Raw genomic sequence first — 14812 nt, forward strand, 5'->3', positions numbered from 1 at the left:
GATTCGGTGTTAGGAAGCTCATGTATTGTTGCTTTGCTTTGTCGCAAACTGTTTAAAGTGGGGGACGGAAAAGCGTTTCTTGTGATTTCAGATAAAGCTTCAAATAACTGCCAACCATAATTTTAAGCCATACTAAGGCCAAGCGTGACTACTCTGAAGCATAGCTCATTTAATAACACTATTCATGCTCTTGTTCAAGAGGCTTGTAATACCTAGGGTGCCTCAATGTCCTTCTGTTTAGGGTGATGCCACCCTCTGTAGTACCCGATGCCGACAGCACGCGCTCACGGGGAAAATACAAAGAAATCGACGAAAACAAAATGTCGCCATAGCACAATCAGCGCCACGAGCGCGTGCTGGGACACGCTCTTTCACGCGCTTCTGAACAAAAAATAAAAATAAAAGAGGGGACAAAATGGCCAGATGTCGTGCTCCACCCTAAGCAAAGGGCACATGAAGTGCTCCACCCAGTAATACCTGGAGGGGCCATATCGTAAGCCCCGTGGATTCCACAAGCCACTACCTTTTGACACCTGCCTCTTCTTCATTGTTCCCGCTTGTGTCAGTAAATTAGCTACGGTTCAGAGTAACGACACTTGGCCATATTGTGGCTTAAAATCATGGTTGCCAGTTATATGAAGCTTTATCTAAAATCACAGGAAACGCTTTTCCGTCCCCCACAAATCTTTAAACAACCCGCGACAGAGCATTGCAATATTGCATCAGCTTCCTAGCACCGCATCTAATGCTGAGGAAGTCGTACTTTTAGATCACGATGATCGGCAGTTGCGTTTGCTCTGAGCAAGACCCAAAATGGCGGCGCCCAAAACAATTTCGGGGAACGGAGTGCCGATACTTTAAAGCTCATTTAGTGACTCTAGGCATGAAGTGAACTCGGGTGTATTCTTTTCCTCTTCGTCTTCATTGTTTATTGATTTCAATCATATCGAATAATTAACACATTATATCACGCTACGCTTGTGTAAATATTGGTCTTAGATTTATTAGCCTGACCCAGTACTTAAACCATTCAGTTCTCGATAGTAAATCTTCCAATATATTTTTTAAATGTGAGGGTAAAAAGACACGGAGATTGATGATGATACAGACGCCAACGCCGCCCTCGGAAATTTTTTGAACATTAGAAATCAGCAGTTTGTCTGTCATCCGCCAGGTAGCGCAACAAAACACCCAAACAGTTTTTAATTGTTTTTAAAATTAGCTAAGCTCTACACCTATTAAGAAACCAAAGCAATATCATTGTGAAAATTTAATACATCGCAATGTATATCTATTCCAAACTATAAATGTTATTAAATGCCAATAAATCTGTTTGATGTCCAAAACAGATATGCGTCAAAAACAGGTAAGTTTGAAGGGCTCCTGGAGCGTTACGACTTTGAAAATGAAAAAAAGCCATCGTCCACCTCTTGGGCAACCATTGTAGTTCTAAATGTTATAAAAGATTTTATCGTAGTTTAATTATTTCTTCAGCGGCATTTGAACTACCATGACACGAAGCACAAAAAAGTGCTACGTTTGATATAAAATATCTAAACAAAAAAAATTTACACAACAATAAATTTTTTTCTGCATATTACCAATTATAAGCACTACATCTGTAGCTAATTTCATTGCCCTAGCTCTTGTCATTAAAAACATATTTGTGCGGAAAAATGTCAATTTTAGGGCAATATTTGGAGGGATGAAAAAAACAAAGTAGTGCAAATATCAAAAGAGTGGATCGTTAGATTCTGCTCCGACATCATCTTAACAAAACTGCTATATTGGAACCGTGCTATCTTTAATGGATCGTTCATAAAACATGAACTAGCGGAGCAAGTGAGGGTCCGCGCCATTATATTCGCAACGCTACAAATGCGCATGAACAGTAAAAACCAACACATATATAATATCAAATGAAAGAGGATTGCATTGCCTTTCAAATGACATCAATCCCAAAAAACAGTATTTAAAAGGAGATGAGTAATGGCCTGCCGAAAACTACCTAAACTGCCACATTCAGTGGGACCGTGGCCTTAAAGAATCTACAATGGAATCATACCGGCGTCCAGCGAGTTCGAGGTGGGAAAGTTCGTATGCGCCGGACGTTGCAAAAAAAAAAAAATAATAATAATAAAACAACTAAAAATAAAAATCAGTCGAAAAAAAAAAAAAAAACAGCAGTGTACGCATTACAGAGGACAAGCGCGCAAAATACACGTAGAAGTAGAAGAACAGGACAGGACAGGACAAAGTGCTACTATCAACTGACGTTTTAATGGGAAAGAGAAAAACGAAACGTGAGATTTTTTTTGATAGAAAGGGAAGACGAACGTTGCTGTCAGAGCAAAGAAACTAAGGAAATAATAAATAAATATATACATATATATATATATAGTCTTTTTTTATTTTTATGAGAGGCTATAAAGAAAAACAGGACGGGAAATGACACTAGAGAAAAAAATAAGAAAAACAAATAATTATGATAAAAAATTAGAGAAAAAGAAAGAAATTAAAAAAAAATCGAAAAGAGAAAAAAAAATTGAAACATTGTAGCGTCTTAGAAAACAAATTTAGGTTTTGGAGTTCTCTGTCAGATAAGGCTACTGACGGTCCGCTAAGGCAAGCGGACCGTCATGACAAGGAAAAGGTAGAAGAAGAGGAAGACCGATTAAAGAAGAGAGAAGAAAAGGGATGAGAACATTCCGACAGCAGAGAAGCCAATGCGTTCAAGGAAAAGAAATTCCGAATAAAGTGTAAAGAAAAAGAAAACCGGAACCACGGATAAGCAGAAAAGGAAAAGGAGGCGTCATTAAATGTTGCTAGTACAGCGGTGCGAATGTGTGTTTTTCATGTTCAGCTGGCCCCATTCACAAGCAATGAACCAACTTGCTCAGCTTAAACCCATAACAACGTGCCTTTCTAGCTCACTGAGCACGCCTTTTATTTCTTTTAACCTCCTTGAACCGGATGACCTCTGTCTCTTAATCGCAACGCAAGTCTGCCGAGGAAGAATGCTATCACGTAGTATTGTCACGGGTGGTGACCAAAAAAACAGGAAATAAACAGGAAGAAATAAACGTTTAATCTGGCGAACTTGTGCCAAAAATAAAAGGGTACAAAGATAATAACAGAGCGTCGCGGGCGTCGAAGTCGGCGTAGCAGCACAGTCAAACGCTGGGGCGAAAACTGACTCCGCTCGCCTTGCGGAATCCCTTATGTACCCTCGTGGGTTTCTGGATCGTTCGGCGTAGAAGGTCCGGCGCGTAGAACATTCTAACCTCGAATCAGCAAGACGGGTCTTGAATTCACCAGAACATCAAATTACACTGCCAACAAAAATGTGTAGCCGCGGCCAGGAATCGAACCCTGGCCTTCTGCGTGGGAGGCAAGCGCGATAACCGTTATGCCACGCGCGCGCTGCCTACTTGGCCAGCTGCGCGCGCGGCAGTATCAAAAAGAGAATAATCCTGGATGACGTGCGGAATTGCTTTGGCTTATGTGAGCCGTCTAAGGGACATTCTCAGCGGGTTTAAAAAATTCTTCGATCCGAAACCTGGCGCCAAGCCCGCTTTCTCACAGATTTCCTGAGAGTAAAATACCTCCGCCACAACTGATAAGATCAACTGAAAATGACGAGGATCACAACCGAATGGATGCGTACGCAACAGTTCCTCCCAGCATGGAAACACCACCTAGCAAGAAGAACCACAGCAAACACTAAAAGACCTTCGCTTCGCTTCATTGGTGACGTCAATCTTACAGAAAAAGCCAAAAAGGTACTAGAGAACGGTCCAAAGTTTGCAGTACCGCCAAAGCTTAAGGCCGTTGACAAGGTTGCACTAGTACGACACATCGCGGCCAAAGCTCCAGAAGAAAAAGCACCTCAGATCATAAATGAAGGGATTGCTTGCCTTGCATGCCTAAGGAATCCTCAACATCAGAAAATGAGTTTTGGCTCTACAGTGCAAGAATTGCGCACCAAAGATCTAAAACTATGCGTATCAGACAAGGAGGGAGGGTTTGTCGTCCTCGATACAGGAAAGTGCGCAGAAAGAGCTGATCTAGCCATTACAGAGAATTTCATTCCAGTGGATCAAAAAAGAACTACATCAACAAAAAGAGTCATCCTGAACATACTAGAACATAACCAGCTAGGGAGTCTCGTGACAAATATAAAGGATCCAAGAATAACCGACTGTCTGTCTTTTTCTTTTAGCCAAGTCACATAAAGAGGGAATTTCGGTCCGGGCTATTGTATCCGAGAGAAATGCTTGGCAAGCACAAATGTCAACATTTCTGGCCTAACAACTGTCCCAAGTGCAGGTACAAGACACTTTCAAGATTCCAAACTCAGAAAGTGTGATTTCCTTTCTGCAAGAAAATGGTCATGACATTGCCTCTGGATTTTCTCTTGACATAAATGATATGTATTACTCCATCCCACATGCAGGCCTCCTAAACATACTTCGAGAAACAATTGAACAGCAAGGTCTCGCATCTTTCCAAAGTTCGGCTGGCATGTCCCTCGACATCTTTTTGGAATTGCTAAGTGTTTACTTGAAGGCGACGGTGGTGTCCGATCAAGATCAGCAGTATGTGCAGAAAAGGGGTGTTTGCATCGGGTCTCGAGTGGCTCCATGCCTCAGCGATGCGTTTCTCGCAACATGCGGACTTGCGATCCAACGAAGCATGAAAGATCCCCGGATTGAAGTCATCTTCCGTTACGCTGATGCTTTTTAATACTTTGTGACACGGAGGTAGCAGAACAAGACAACGGTTGCCGCGATCATGTCATGAGGTGCTTTGAACAGAGCTGCTCAGGACTCGAGTTCACTTATGAACTACCCGTAAACAAATCTATCAGATTCATTGATCTTGCCTTAGACTTTAAAGATGGCCACGTCTGCTGGCGATACCAAGCTCGGTCCTGCAAAGGGTTTCTTCCTTTTGAATCCGGACACTCAAAGAACGTGAAACGTGGGGTCGCCACCACGGCACTAACATCTGCCTTAAAGAAGTCATGCGAACACCAGATCCAGAAGAGTTTTGACATTCAGAAATCCAGGCTACTTGATGCTGGGTATCCGAAAACACTACTGGTATCAATATGTGAAAAGATCTCCCAGAAGTTGAAGCGCGGACAGGAAGGCATCGAGCGAACAACAAAGAAAAAGACTGTTAATCCCATAGTGGTAGCACCATAACTCCATGGGATCACTCACCGGCTAAAAAAAATCACAGGCCGGCAAGGGGTCCAGGCGATAAGCTCCGCGACGAACAAAGGATATTCAATGTGCGGCAGGGTAAACGAGAACCAACATAGGCACCAAGAGGCATGTAACATCGCACACAAAACGAGGTACGCCGAATGTCAAAAAGAAGTCATTTATAACATTCCGTTAACATGTGGAAGGTGTTATAATGGGCAGACAGGGCGATGTATTATTGATAGAACCAGGGAGCATGCCACATCTCTACGAAACTAGACAGCAGCAGGACACCTTGCAGCCCATTGTCGCGCATGCCAGTGCAAGGCAACGTTGTACAACGTAAACATCGTGGGGCGACATGAAAATCAACTCGCCTGTGAAATACTGGAAGCCCTAGCCATCGAAGAAAAATGCGAGGACTGTGTTAGTGCCCCTTCCGTTGCACTGCACAACTCAGAGAAGATTTTCCTGCGGAGTGACATGAGTTGAGTGACATGACAAGGAAAAGGTAGAAGAAGAGGAAGACCTATTAAAGAAGACAGAAGAAAAGGGATGAGAACATTCCCACAGCAGAGAAGCCAATGCGTTTAAAGAAAAGAAATTCCGAAATAGGTGTAAAGAAAAAGAAAACTTAAATCAAGTGTAAAAGATTAAAAAATCTAAGTTAGTGTAAAGAAAAAGAAAACCGGAACCAAGGATAAGCAGAAAAGGAAAAAGAGGCATCATTAAATGTTGCTAGTCCAGCGGTGCGAATGCTATATTTTTTCTCTGTGTGTTTTTGATGTTCAGGTGGCCCCATTCACAAGCAATGAGCCAACTTGCTCAGCTTAAGCCCTTAGCAAGCGTCCCCTCTGGCTTTGATGAATCGAGCCACATAGATCTCCCTGGCTCTCGGGTTGTGGTCTTGAGGATTCTGGTTTTTGCAAACCCAGGGGTGCATTTGCAGTTTTGGTTATGTAGGGCGAGTTGTGCTGCCGGAGATGATTGTAGTGAAAGGGCGTGTTCACGTAGTCAGATGTTGAAACACCGGCCATTTTGGCCGACAAGCAGTTCGCCATAAGAGAGCGGAATCGCATAGACGCCCCCTTCTCAGCCGGTGACATACTTGTGTGTGTGCTGAACGCTGCATTGGTCTTCTAGATACTTCTCAGAATTGGCCTTGGGACACAGCCTCTTGAGTTTGTCCGGAGCAGATATAGATACATTGACTCCGGAGCTGGAGGCTACCCTCTTCAAGTTGTGTGTTATACTGTGGATTAAGGGAACTATAGTAGGCCGGGTTTTCCAAACATGTCGTTATTGTGCTCTTCTGATAGACGCTGCCAAACATTCAGCAACATCAAACACTATAGAATTGGGATACCCAGATGTAGTATTTTGATTTGCACGAGATGGCGCTACTTGACATTTCCTTTTTAAAGTAGCCATCTCGTGCATCCATGTAAAAGAATAAAAAGGACAGCACGCGACGGCATGAGCCGCGCGTGATCTGCGGCCTCATCGGCCAGTGTTCGCCCCGCTCCTGAATCCGTCGGTTGTCCTTTCTTCTCGCTCCGGCGACCGTCCAGGTCCGCTCGGGGCATGTAGTTTCCCGGCTACGTCGAACGTGAGTCACCGGCGCTTGCGTCCAATGTAGCCAGGCTTTAGAGCACCGCCGCGTCGGCGCAGAATATAACATTTTGGCGACGAGGATGGAATATTTGTTTTAATATGTAGCATTTTCTCTTTTGTAGCCCGGGATTCGGGAGGGGGCTTCACTCCGCGTCGCGGGTCAGTGGCTGAGGAAACCGGCGCGTAACTGTATTCATGAAATGTATTCCTTTTTGTTCCGGGTGAACGGTAGTCATAGTTTGCGGGAAGGCCGCGTTTGATGAGTTTCGGGGGGAGGCATTAGGCCTAGGTTTTCAGTAAGTTCCATTTTCATCGTGAGATGACTTCGTCATCTTCGTCTTCGAACGGCCCAACGGCGTTCCCGCCGCCGGCCGTCTTTTTGGCAGTGCCCGGTCCGCCGATAGTAGCTTGGCCGGCATGGAAGCGTGCTTTTCTGACTTTTCTTGACGCGTCGGCGTTGCATCTCGTAGAACCGTTCCGAAAAAAAGCCATCCTGTTTTCGCTGTTGGGCACTGAGGGCCAGCGCGTCGTGGATGCATTTCAGCTGTACGAGACGGTTGCGGTGGAGGGGACTGACGAGTTCCAGGTTTTTCTGGAGGCAGTCGAGAAGCATTTTGAGTTTTCGGGTAGTATCGCGCTTGAACGCCAGAAGCTGCGCGGTATGTTCCAACGTCCTGGCCAGTCGGTAACTGAGTTTCTTGCCGTGTTGCGCCATCAGGCTTCGTTTTGTGCTCTGGGGAACGCGCTCGATGAAAGACTTTGCGAGGTTTTCTTGGAAGGCCTGGAGTCCAGACGCGTTCAGGATCGCGTTCTGCAGGAGTGCGACGGCAGCGAGCTGCCAACGCTGTCGCGGGCTATCCAGATCGCTCGCCAGTACGAGCAGAGAGCGAAGACGGCCGCAAGTTTTCGGCGGCGAGAGTCGCAAGTCCCGGTCGCGGCAGAAGTCCAGCGTGTCCAGATCGAGGAACGTCAAACGGCAGCAACACAAGATGGCGGCCAAGCGTCGTTTTCTTCCATCGAGCATGGGCAAGATGGCTACAGCGGCTACCCTCCCTGGCCTCAACCTGGCTACCCCCCGTCGCAGCTTGGACCCAGGATGCCTTGGGCTCCAGTGGCCTCCGGTCACGTGCCCCGTTTTCCGGCGAGGGTGTTCCAGCCTCAGCGTGAGCGTGAGCCCGCTCCGCCTCGGACGGGTGGAATCGGAGCAGACGACGCCTGCTACTTCTGTGGACGCCGCCGTCATGATCGATCGGTTTGCCCGGCGTCTCAAGCGACATGCTTCTTATGTGGAAAGTGGGAACACTACTGGTGGCCGTTGATGAATGAACACATAAAGAACAAGATCCAGAACTGCACGGTGTGCCATGCTACCGACAAACCAGTGAAGGCTGCACCGGCTCCCTTGCAGCCCATACAGTTTCCAAGTCAGCCCTGGGGAAAGCTAGGAATCGACATCGTGGGCCCGGTTGATCGTGCACCGGCCAGTCAAAGTTTTTTTTTTTGGTACTCATAGATTACCACTCCAAGTGGCCAGAAGTCCAAGCCACGTCTTCTGTGACTTCTGCGACTGTCATCAGCTTTTTGAAGAACGTTTTTTCACGCGAGGGACTGCCCTGCGAGATTGTGTCAGATAATGGAGTACAGTTTACCTCCCATGAATTTCAAGATTTCTTGCGTCAACATGGCATCAAACATAGGAAAACGTCATTATACCACCCCCAATGTAACGGGCAGGTGGAAAGATTTAACCGAGTCCTGAAGTCGTGCCTTCAGTTAGCTGTTGTACAAGGTCGTCCACTTCCAGATGCCGTCCGAGACCACCTGAAAGCGTACCGACGTACGGTACATCCTGCAACAGGATTTGCACTATCCTTTCTCCTTCATGGACGAAATCATCGGTCTAGACTAGACGTACAAGGCATGCCACCTAGGACGGTACCTGACGATCTCTTGGAACGTCGAGCTCAGCTACAAGGAAGAGTACAGCGCTATCAACAAAACATGAAAGATTATTCTGACCATCGTAGAGCGGTACGACACCCTCAGTTTCATCCTGGGCAGGCTGTTCGTGTATTCAAGCCCACCCATCATAACAAGTTGCGGAGTACATATACAGAACCACAACGGATACATGCACAGTTAGGACCTGCTACATATCAACTCGCTGACGATAGGAGGTGGAACGCAGCGAAGCTTGCAAAGTCCATACAGCTGCCTCCAGCACAAGTTCCTGACTACGGTTGGGATGATGATGATGACGAAGATGACTTGTATATACCTGCTGCAACTCAAGTGGTTCCTGTACTGACCCCTGTCCGTGGAAGCACTTCAACGTCCCAAGTACCAATTGTCTTTTCTTGCCCGGAGGGTTCCTGTGACCCCGCAGCGTCTGGTCTCTTGGGGAGACCCGGTTCATCTGCTGCACCCATGGCAGGTGCACCTCGCCATGCAGCGCTGGGTTCTCCCAAGGAGCGAGATCTGTTTGCTGCGGCAAAGTTTACAGTTCCGGTTGCTGCGGCCGAGTCTCCTGCTCCGGGTGCTGTACCGGGGCCTGTTCCTGGACCTGTTCCTGAAACTGTTCTTAAAGCTGTCCCTGGGCCTGCCTCTGTTCCTGGGGGCCCTGCTCCTGTTTCCGAGGGGAATCTCGGGTCAGCTGTACCCGACATGATCGGGATCTCTGCACCTGAGCTTTGCCCTGCTTCCGTGGCAGACGCTGGACAGTCTGTGGAGCCTGACAGGCTTGTCAGGCCTGTTCCTGAGGCTGCGGTCAGGCCTCTCCCTGAGCCTGTACTCAGGCCTGTTCCTGAGGCCGAGATCAGGCCTCTCCCTGAGCCTGGTCCCGGTCCTGTTCCGGCGGTCAGGCCTCTTCCTGGGCCCGTGGTTGTTGCTGCTCCGGACGCTGTGCCAGGGTCATCACCAGAGTCCGTGGTTGCAGGGCAACTACCTGTCTCCGATCTGGCAGTTTGCCCAGACACACGGGCAGAACTGCTCGTTTTGCCGTTGCCGGAAACGAGTACACCTCTGGAGTCTTCGGGAACGAGTGCGCCATCTATGCCTCCACTTGAGGATTCAGTGGAAGAACTTACGACCGAGTTCCACACACAACCCACGATCTCCGAGCCATCTACAGCTCCTCTACCACCAGCGAGGCAAGGTCGGCCAATACGCCAGAGAAGACTTCCGCTGAAGTTCAAAGACTATATTCTTGCACTTGGCGATGATAGTTTTCAGTCAGATTCGGAGTACAGTGACTAAGACTTTTGTAGTTATGTTTTCGTAAAAGGTCATTTTTGGTATCAACTTTGGGTACATATAGAACATTAAAAGCATATCACTGTTATAGCAAAACCTTGGCCAAGGTAAAAATGTCCATGACAAACACAATATTCTAAACAATAACCAAACTAACAAACTAACAGTTACACTACAATGTGTCATGGACATTAAAAATGGAAATAGAAAATACAAATCATAGTAATACAAATGTACTCAAATAGGTATTGTTGGATGTTTCATTTTCCTCCCAGGAGGAGGAGAGATGAGAGTGCACTAAGTTGAAATATGACTCTTGGAATAAAATTTTGATCGTCACGTGACTAGTATGATGCAACCTGAACTTTCAGTGAAAACCCGTTTTGTTCGAATGACTTGTTTAGGATTTTGTTGAATTTTCCGTGTCGTGCACACAAAGAACGTCTATGAACAATCTTTTGCGAATTTCATATTTTTTTTGTGTTTCAACGAACAATTTCAAAACCAATATTTCCAGTGAAATAACGCATTTTTCGGGTGGTGAAGTGTTTTGATTTTCGTTATTTTTTTCACATAACGAATGTATAACGTAAGTCTTCCTCCCACAATTTTCTTATTTTTTTTTTAAGGGAGGGAGAATGTAGTATTTTGATTTGCACGAGATGGCGCTACTTGACATTTCCTTTTTAAAGTAGCCATCTCGTGCATCCATGTAAAACAATAAAAAGGACAGCACGCGACGGCATGAGCCGCGCGTGATCTGCGGCCTCATCGGCCAGTGTTCGCCCCGCTCCTGAATCCGTTGGTTGTCCTTTCTTCCCGCTCCGGCGACCGTCCAGGTCCGCTCGGGGCATGTAGTTTCCCGGCTACGTCGAACGTGAGTCACCGGCGCTTGCGTCCAATGTAGCCAGGCTTTAGAGCACCGCCGCGTCGGCGCAGAATATAACACCAGAGTCAGCTAGCCTTTGCACTTGTGCCTCGAAGCTTCCCTTTGCTGAGTGTTCACAAGATTTCTTTAGAGTCGCGTTAAGGCAGGTTTTTACAATCCCTCTTTTGATTAGCTTAGAATAGGCCGAGTCATATGATAGAAGCCTTTTTTGAACCGTGGGTTATACATCCGACAGGTGTAATTGCTTTGAAATAGAAGCTGCAAATCCAGAAATTCGAACTTGTTTTTTGGCAACTCGTCTGTGAACTTCAATCCTTGAGCCCTTTCGACAAAAGAATCCCTCGTAGTACCTTGTCCAGGCTGATCGTTCAACAGAACTAAATAATCATCTACATACCTGAAGACACGCGAAACCTTGCTGTTTGACTGGCTCGTGGTGATGTCCCGGTCACATTGGGAGAAAAAAATGTCACAAAAAACGGGGGCTACACAGGATCTTATACAGATTCCCTTTTTCTGTACGTTAGCATTTCCGTTGAACGTGACCACGGTGGAAGGAAGGGAGAACCTCAGGAGTTCCACCGAAGTCTCCACCGGTAGGCAACATTGATTTTGAAGAGAAACTGTTCCATTTGCCTCAATACATTCACTTACTGCTGGGAACAATTTGGTGTGTTGTGTGTTTCTCTAGACGTAGATCTTCTACGTCTAGAGAAAGTGCAAAGCGTACAGTAGTGGCATTTTGTTGCATGTAATGTATAACAGCTTCTGAATTTGATATCAAGAAAGTGTGTTTCAGTTGGAGTTTCGACAGGTGACCCAAAAGAAAACGAGACAGTGTTCCCTGCCAAGAACCTCTTTCAGCGACAATAACGCGCAAGGGGGAGCCACCCTTGTGGGTCTTCGCTGACAAAAATATTTCCAGACGATCACCTTTTGTAGCTGTGATCTGCTCTCTCAATTGCGTCAAATCTAGCCAATGGCTTTGGCCTTCACTGTTTAAAGCAATAACACAGCTTTCAAGGGCATTCCGTCAGTCCTAGAAAACTAATGCTTGTATTTCTTTCACTAATAACTGACAGGCTGTAGCAGCCGACTAAAAATGCTTAATTACAATGGGCACTGTTACACTTCCACAGCATCTGCCTGGAGTGGTGGCAAACTTATTAATGATCCCCTCAGCCCTGAGAAATGCATGCAGAAATCATTAGGGCAGCCGTCCCTGATACTTTGTACAGGCGGATTGCAAGGGTGTTAGGATAAGTTCTAGATATTCACGGGCACAGGAAACGTTCTGAGATACTTGAAGGCATCGGATGAGTTAGGAGCGTTTACGCACTATCGGTACAAGGGCACTGGTAAAACTGCTGAGACAGTGTCCCAGTAAAGTGTCTTCCGTTTCACCGTCAAAAAATTCTATCAAGAGAAGTGAACCAAGAAGAACCTGATTGAGTCGGCAACTTCCTTGTAATAGCTCAGATGCCTCGACGTCGTCGTCCGACTCCAGGTACTCACCATCCATTGTCGTAGGTTTCAATATCCTAAGCAGTGGAATGCGGCCGTAAAGATTGGATCTCTCTGATCTCTAAAGAAGAGAAGACGCTGCACATAAAGTTTGAGGGCGACATTCACGAGCCCGAAGCCATCGTTTTCCAGACTCCAAAACAGGTTGCTTCTTCGCATTTTTATCCAATCGCGATTGTCAAATGAAGGTGGCCCAATGCCTGTGGATGGCGTTCACTGTGCCAGCGCCGCAACAAACCACTTCCCCCTCATACAAGATGGCAAGGTATGAGACGGCGTTGCAGACGTAGCTTCTGGAGAACATTGACAAGCGTCTTGCTGTCCAAGAAGACAGTTTGGCTGGTATGGTCATGAATTACTGCTTCCACTGTTGTGACGTAGGCACTGACAGATCCATGGACACTCCGAGGTACTTTTCCACGCCTATAGACCACTTCACGCCCATGAACTCCGATGGCTTTGTGGCCCACTCTCCGAGCCACCTCCCTTTCGACTTGTTTTTAGTGAGACTTGCTCCAGAACACCGACCGTAGCTTTCTAGAACATCCAAGAGTGTTTCAATTTCTTACTTTGAGGAGCATACAAAAGAAACATGTCTGCCTACGCCAGGAGTTTTACAGATGCTTCATCCAGGTTGAGACCGGAGATCGACTTGTTGCGCTGCACCTCGAGGCACAGTGGCTCCAGCCGTAGAGCGAACATGATTGGTGACATAGGGCAGCCTTGCCGGACAGAACACTGAACTTAAACTGGCTTTTCTTTCTTCCCATTTATTAAAAGCCGCGTGGTGATGCGTTTGTAGCACAGCGCTATCGAATCTCTCATCACGTAGCCATCCCCACATCCTTCCCAAACCTTCATGAGAAGCTTGTGGGACACTCGGTCAAACGCTTGACTGAGATCCGTCTGAGCACCGCTAATGGTTGACGACCTTCGGCTGTCGCTTCACAGACAAAACGCAGGACGTGAAGGTTGCGATAAATGGACCGCCCTTTCAAGCCATAGTTTTGGTGCTCTCCGATGACCTTTTTCAGTCCAAAGTCCAAACGCCGTGCCAATATTTGGGCCATTATCTTGTAGTATGTGCATAACAAACTCATTGAACGGAAGTTTGTTACTTCGGCGATTTTCCCGCAGGTTTCTACTTTTGGAATCAAAACAGTGAAGCTCTCTTTCATCGATGGGGGAAGTAACTGTCTTTCTTGTATTTCTTGAAACACTGTCAGCAGAATGGGGCAGAGGAGGATTATATATATCTTATAAAACTCGGAGCCTATTCCGTCCGGGCCCGGGGCCTTTTTTGCTGGAAGATTCTTGATTGCCCAGTTGGTTTCTGTTGAATACACAGAAAGAATAAAACACTTGAAGGACGAACACAGACGCACACAGTTCTTTCAATGAGCAACGAACATTTATGAAATGCCCATGACACTACGACCGTGAACTTCAAAGAATTGAAAGAAAGAGAGAGCGCAAAAATTTCAAAGAAATGAAATAAAGAGAGCAACAATTAAACGAAAATGCTCAAAATTAAAATAGAATAAATTAAAATAAAATAAAACTAAATTGCTCGAAAATTTTTAAAAGACCAAACTGAAACGATAGGACATTAATGGAAATTAACCCCTGAATAAAGGAGAAAAGGAAGAACGATACGGAAATTGACTCCTGAATAAATGGGGAAAAAGGAAGAAGAAAAGAAAGGAAATTAGCCCCTGAAAGCGAGGAAAAGGAAGAAGAAAGGAAAGAAAGGTAAATAATTCATCACAACTGGCTTTTCGATAACTCTGGCGCGAGGAACTCCACCTCTTTTGATGATAAGACCAGAGAAGGCTCAGAAACATTGTTCGCGGCGTATTTGATCTTGAACGCCTTAATGATTTCTCGCCCACACTTATCTCTGTGTGTTTCAAGCACAGTAGTGTTTTCAAAGTTTGGGGTGCATGTGTGACAGCTACGGGCATGCACGACTATGGGATGAAATGAGTCCGATGATGCCTTGGTGACTTCTAAATGGTGCTCCCTGAGGCGTACATTTAGGCATCGTCCAGTTTGGCCGATGTATTGACCTCCGCAGCTCAGTGAAATTGAATAGATTGGCTTCTCTTTACATTTGACATACTTGTTGGAGTGCTTGATGGCGCATTCGGGTGGTCGACTCTCGTTGTTCACCCTCTGGCACATTTGCTTTAACCTCATTCTGCAAGTGAAGACCACCTTCGTGTCAAACCGAGCAGCAAGAGTCTTCAGTCGGTGGGCGGTGTTGTGCCGAGCAGCAAGAGTCTTCAGTCGGTGGGCGGTGTTGTGCCGAGCAGCAAGA

The 14812-nt window shown here is 46.2% G+C and overlaps 1 protein-coding gene across 1 annotated transcript; it reads left to right on the top strand.

The window, feature by feature from the left end:
* The first annotated feature begins 7146 nt into the window (after positions 1-7146).
* Positions 7147-9495, top strand: LOC115318679. The gene is made up of 2 exons (XM_040211645.3): positions 7147-8135; positions 9195-9495. The coding sequence occupies exons 1-2, from the start codon at positions 7147-7149 to the stop codon at positions 9493-9495; spliced, it is 1290 nt and encodes a 429-aa protein (XP_040067579.2).
* The last annotated feature ends 5317 nt before the right edge of the window (positions 9496-14812 follow it).

Source organism: Ixodes scapularis, unplaced genomic scaffold (assembly GCF_016920785.2).
Source record: "Ixodes scapularis isolate PalLabHiFi unplaced genomic scaffold, ASM1692078v2 PGA_scaffold6__148_contigs__length_123643588, whole genome shotgun sequence".
Taxonomy (NCBI): Eukaryota; Metazoa; Arthropoda; class Arachnida; order Ixodida; family Ixodidae; genus Ixodes; species Ixodes scapularis.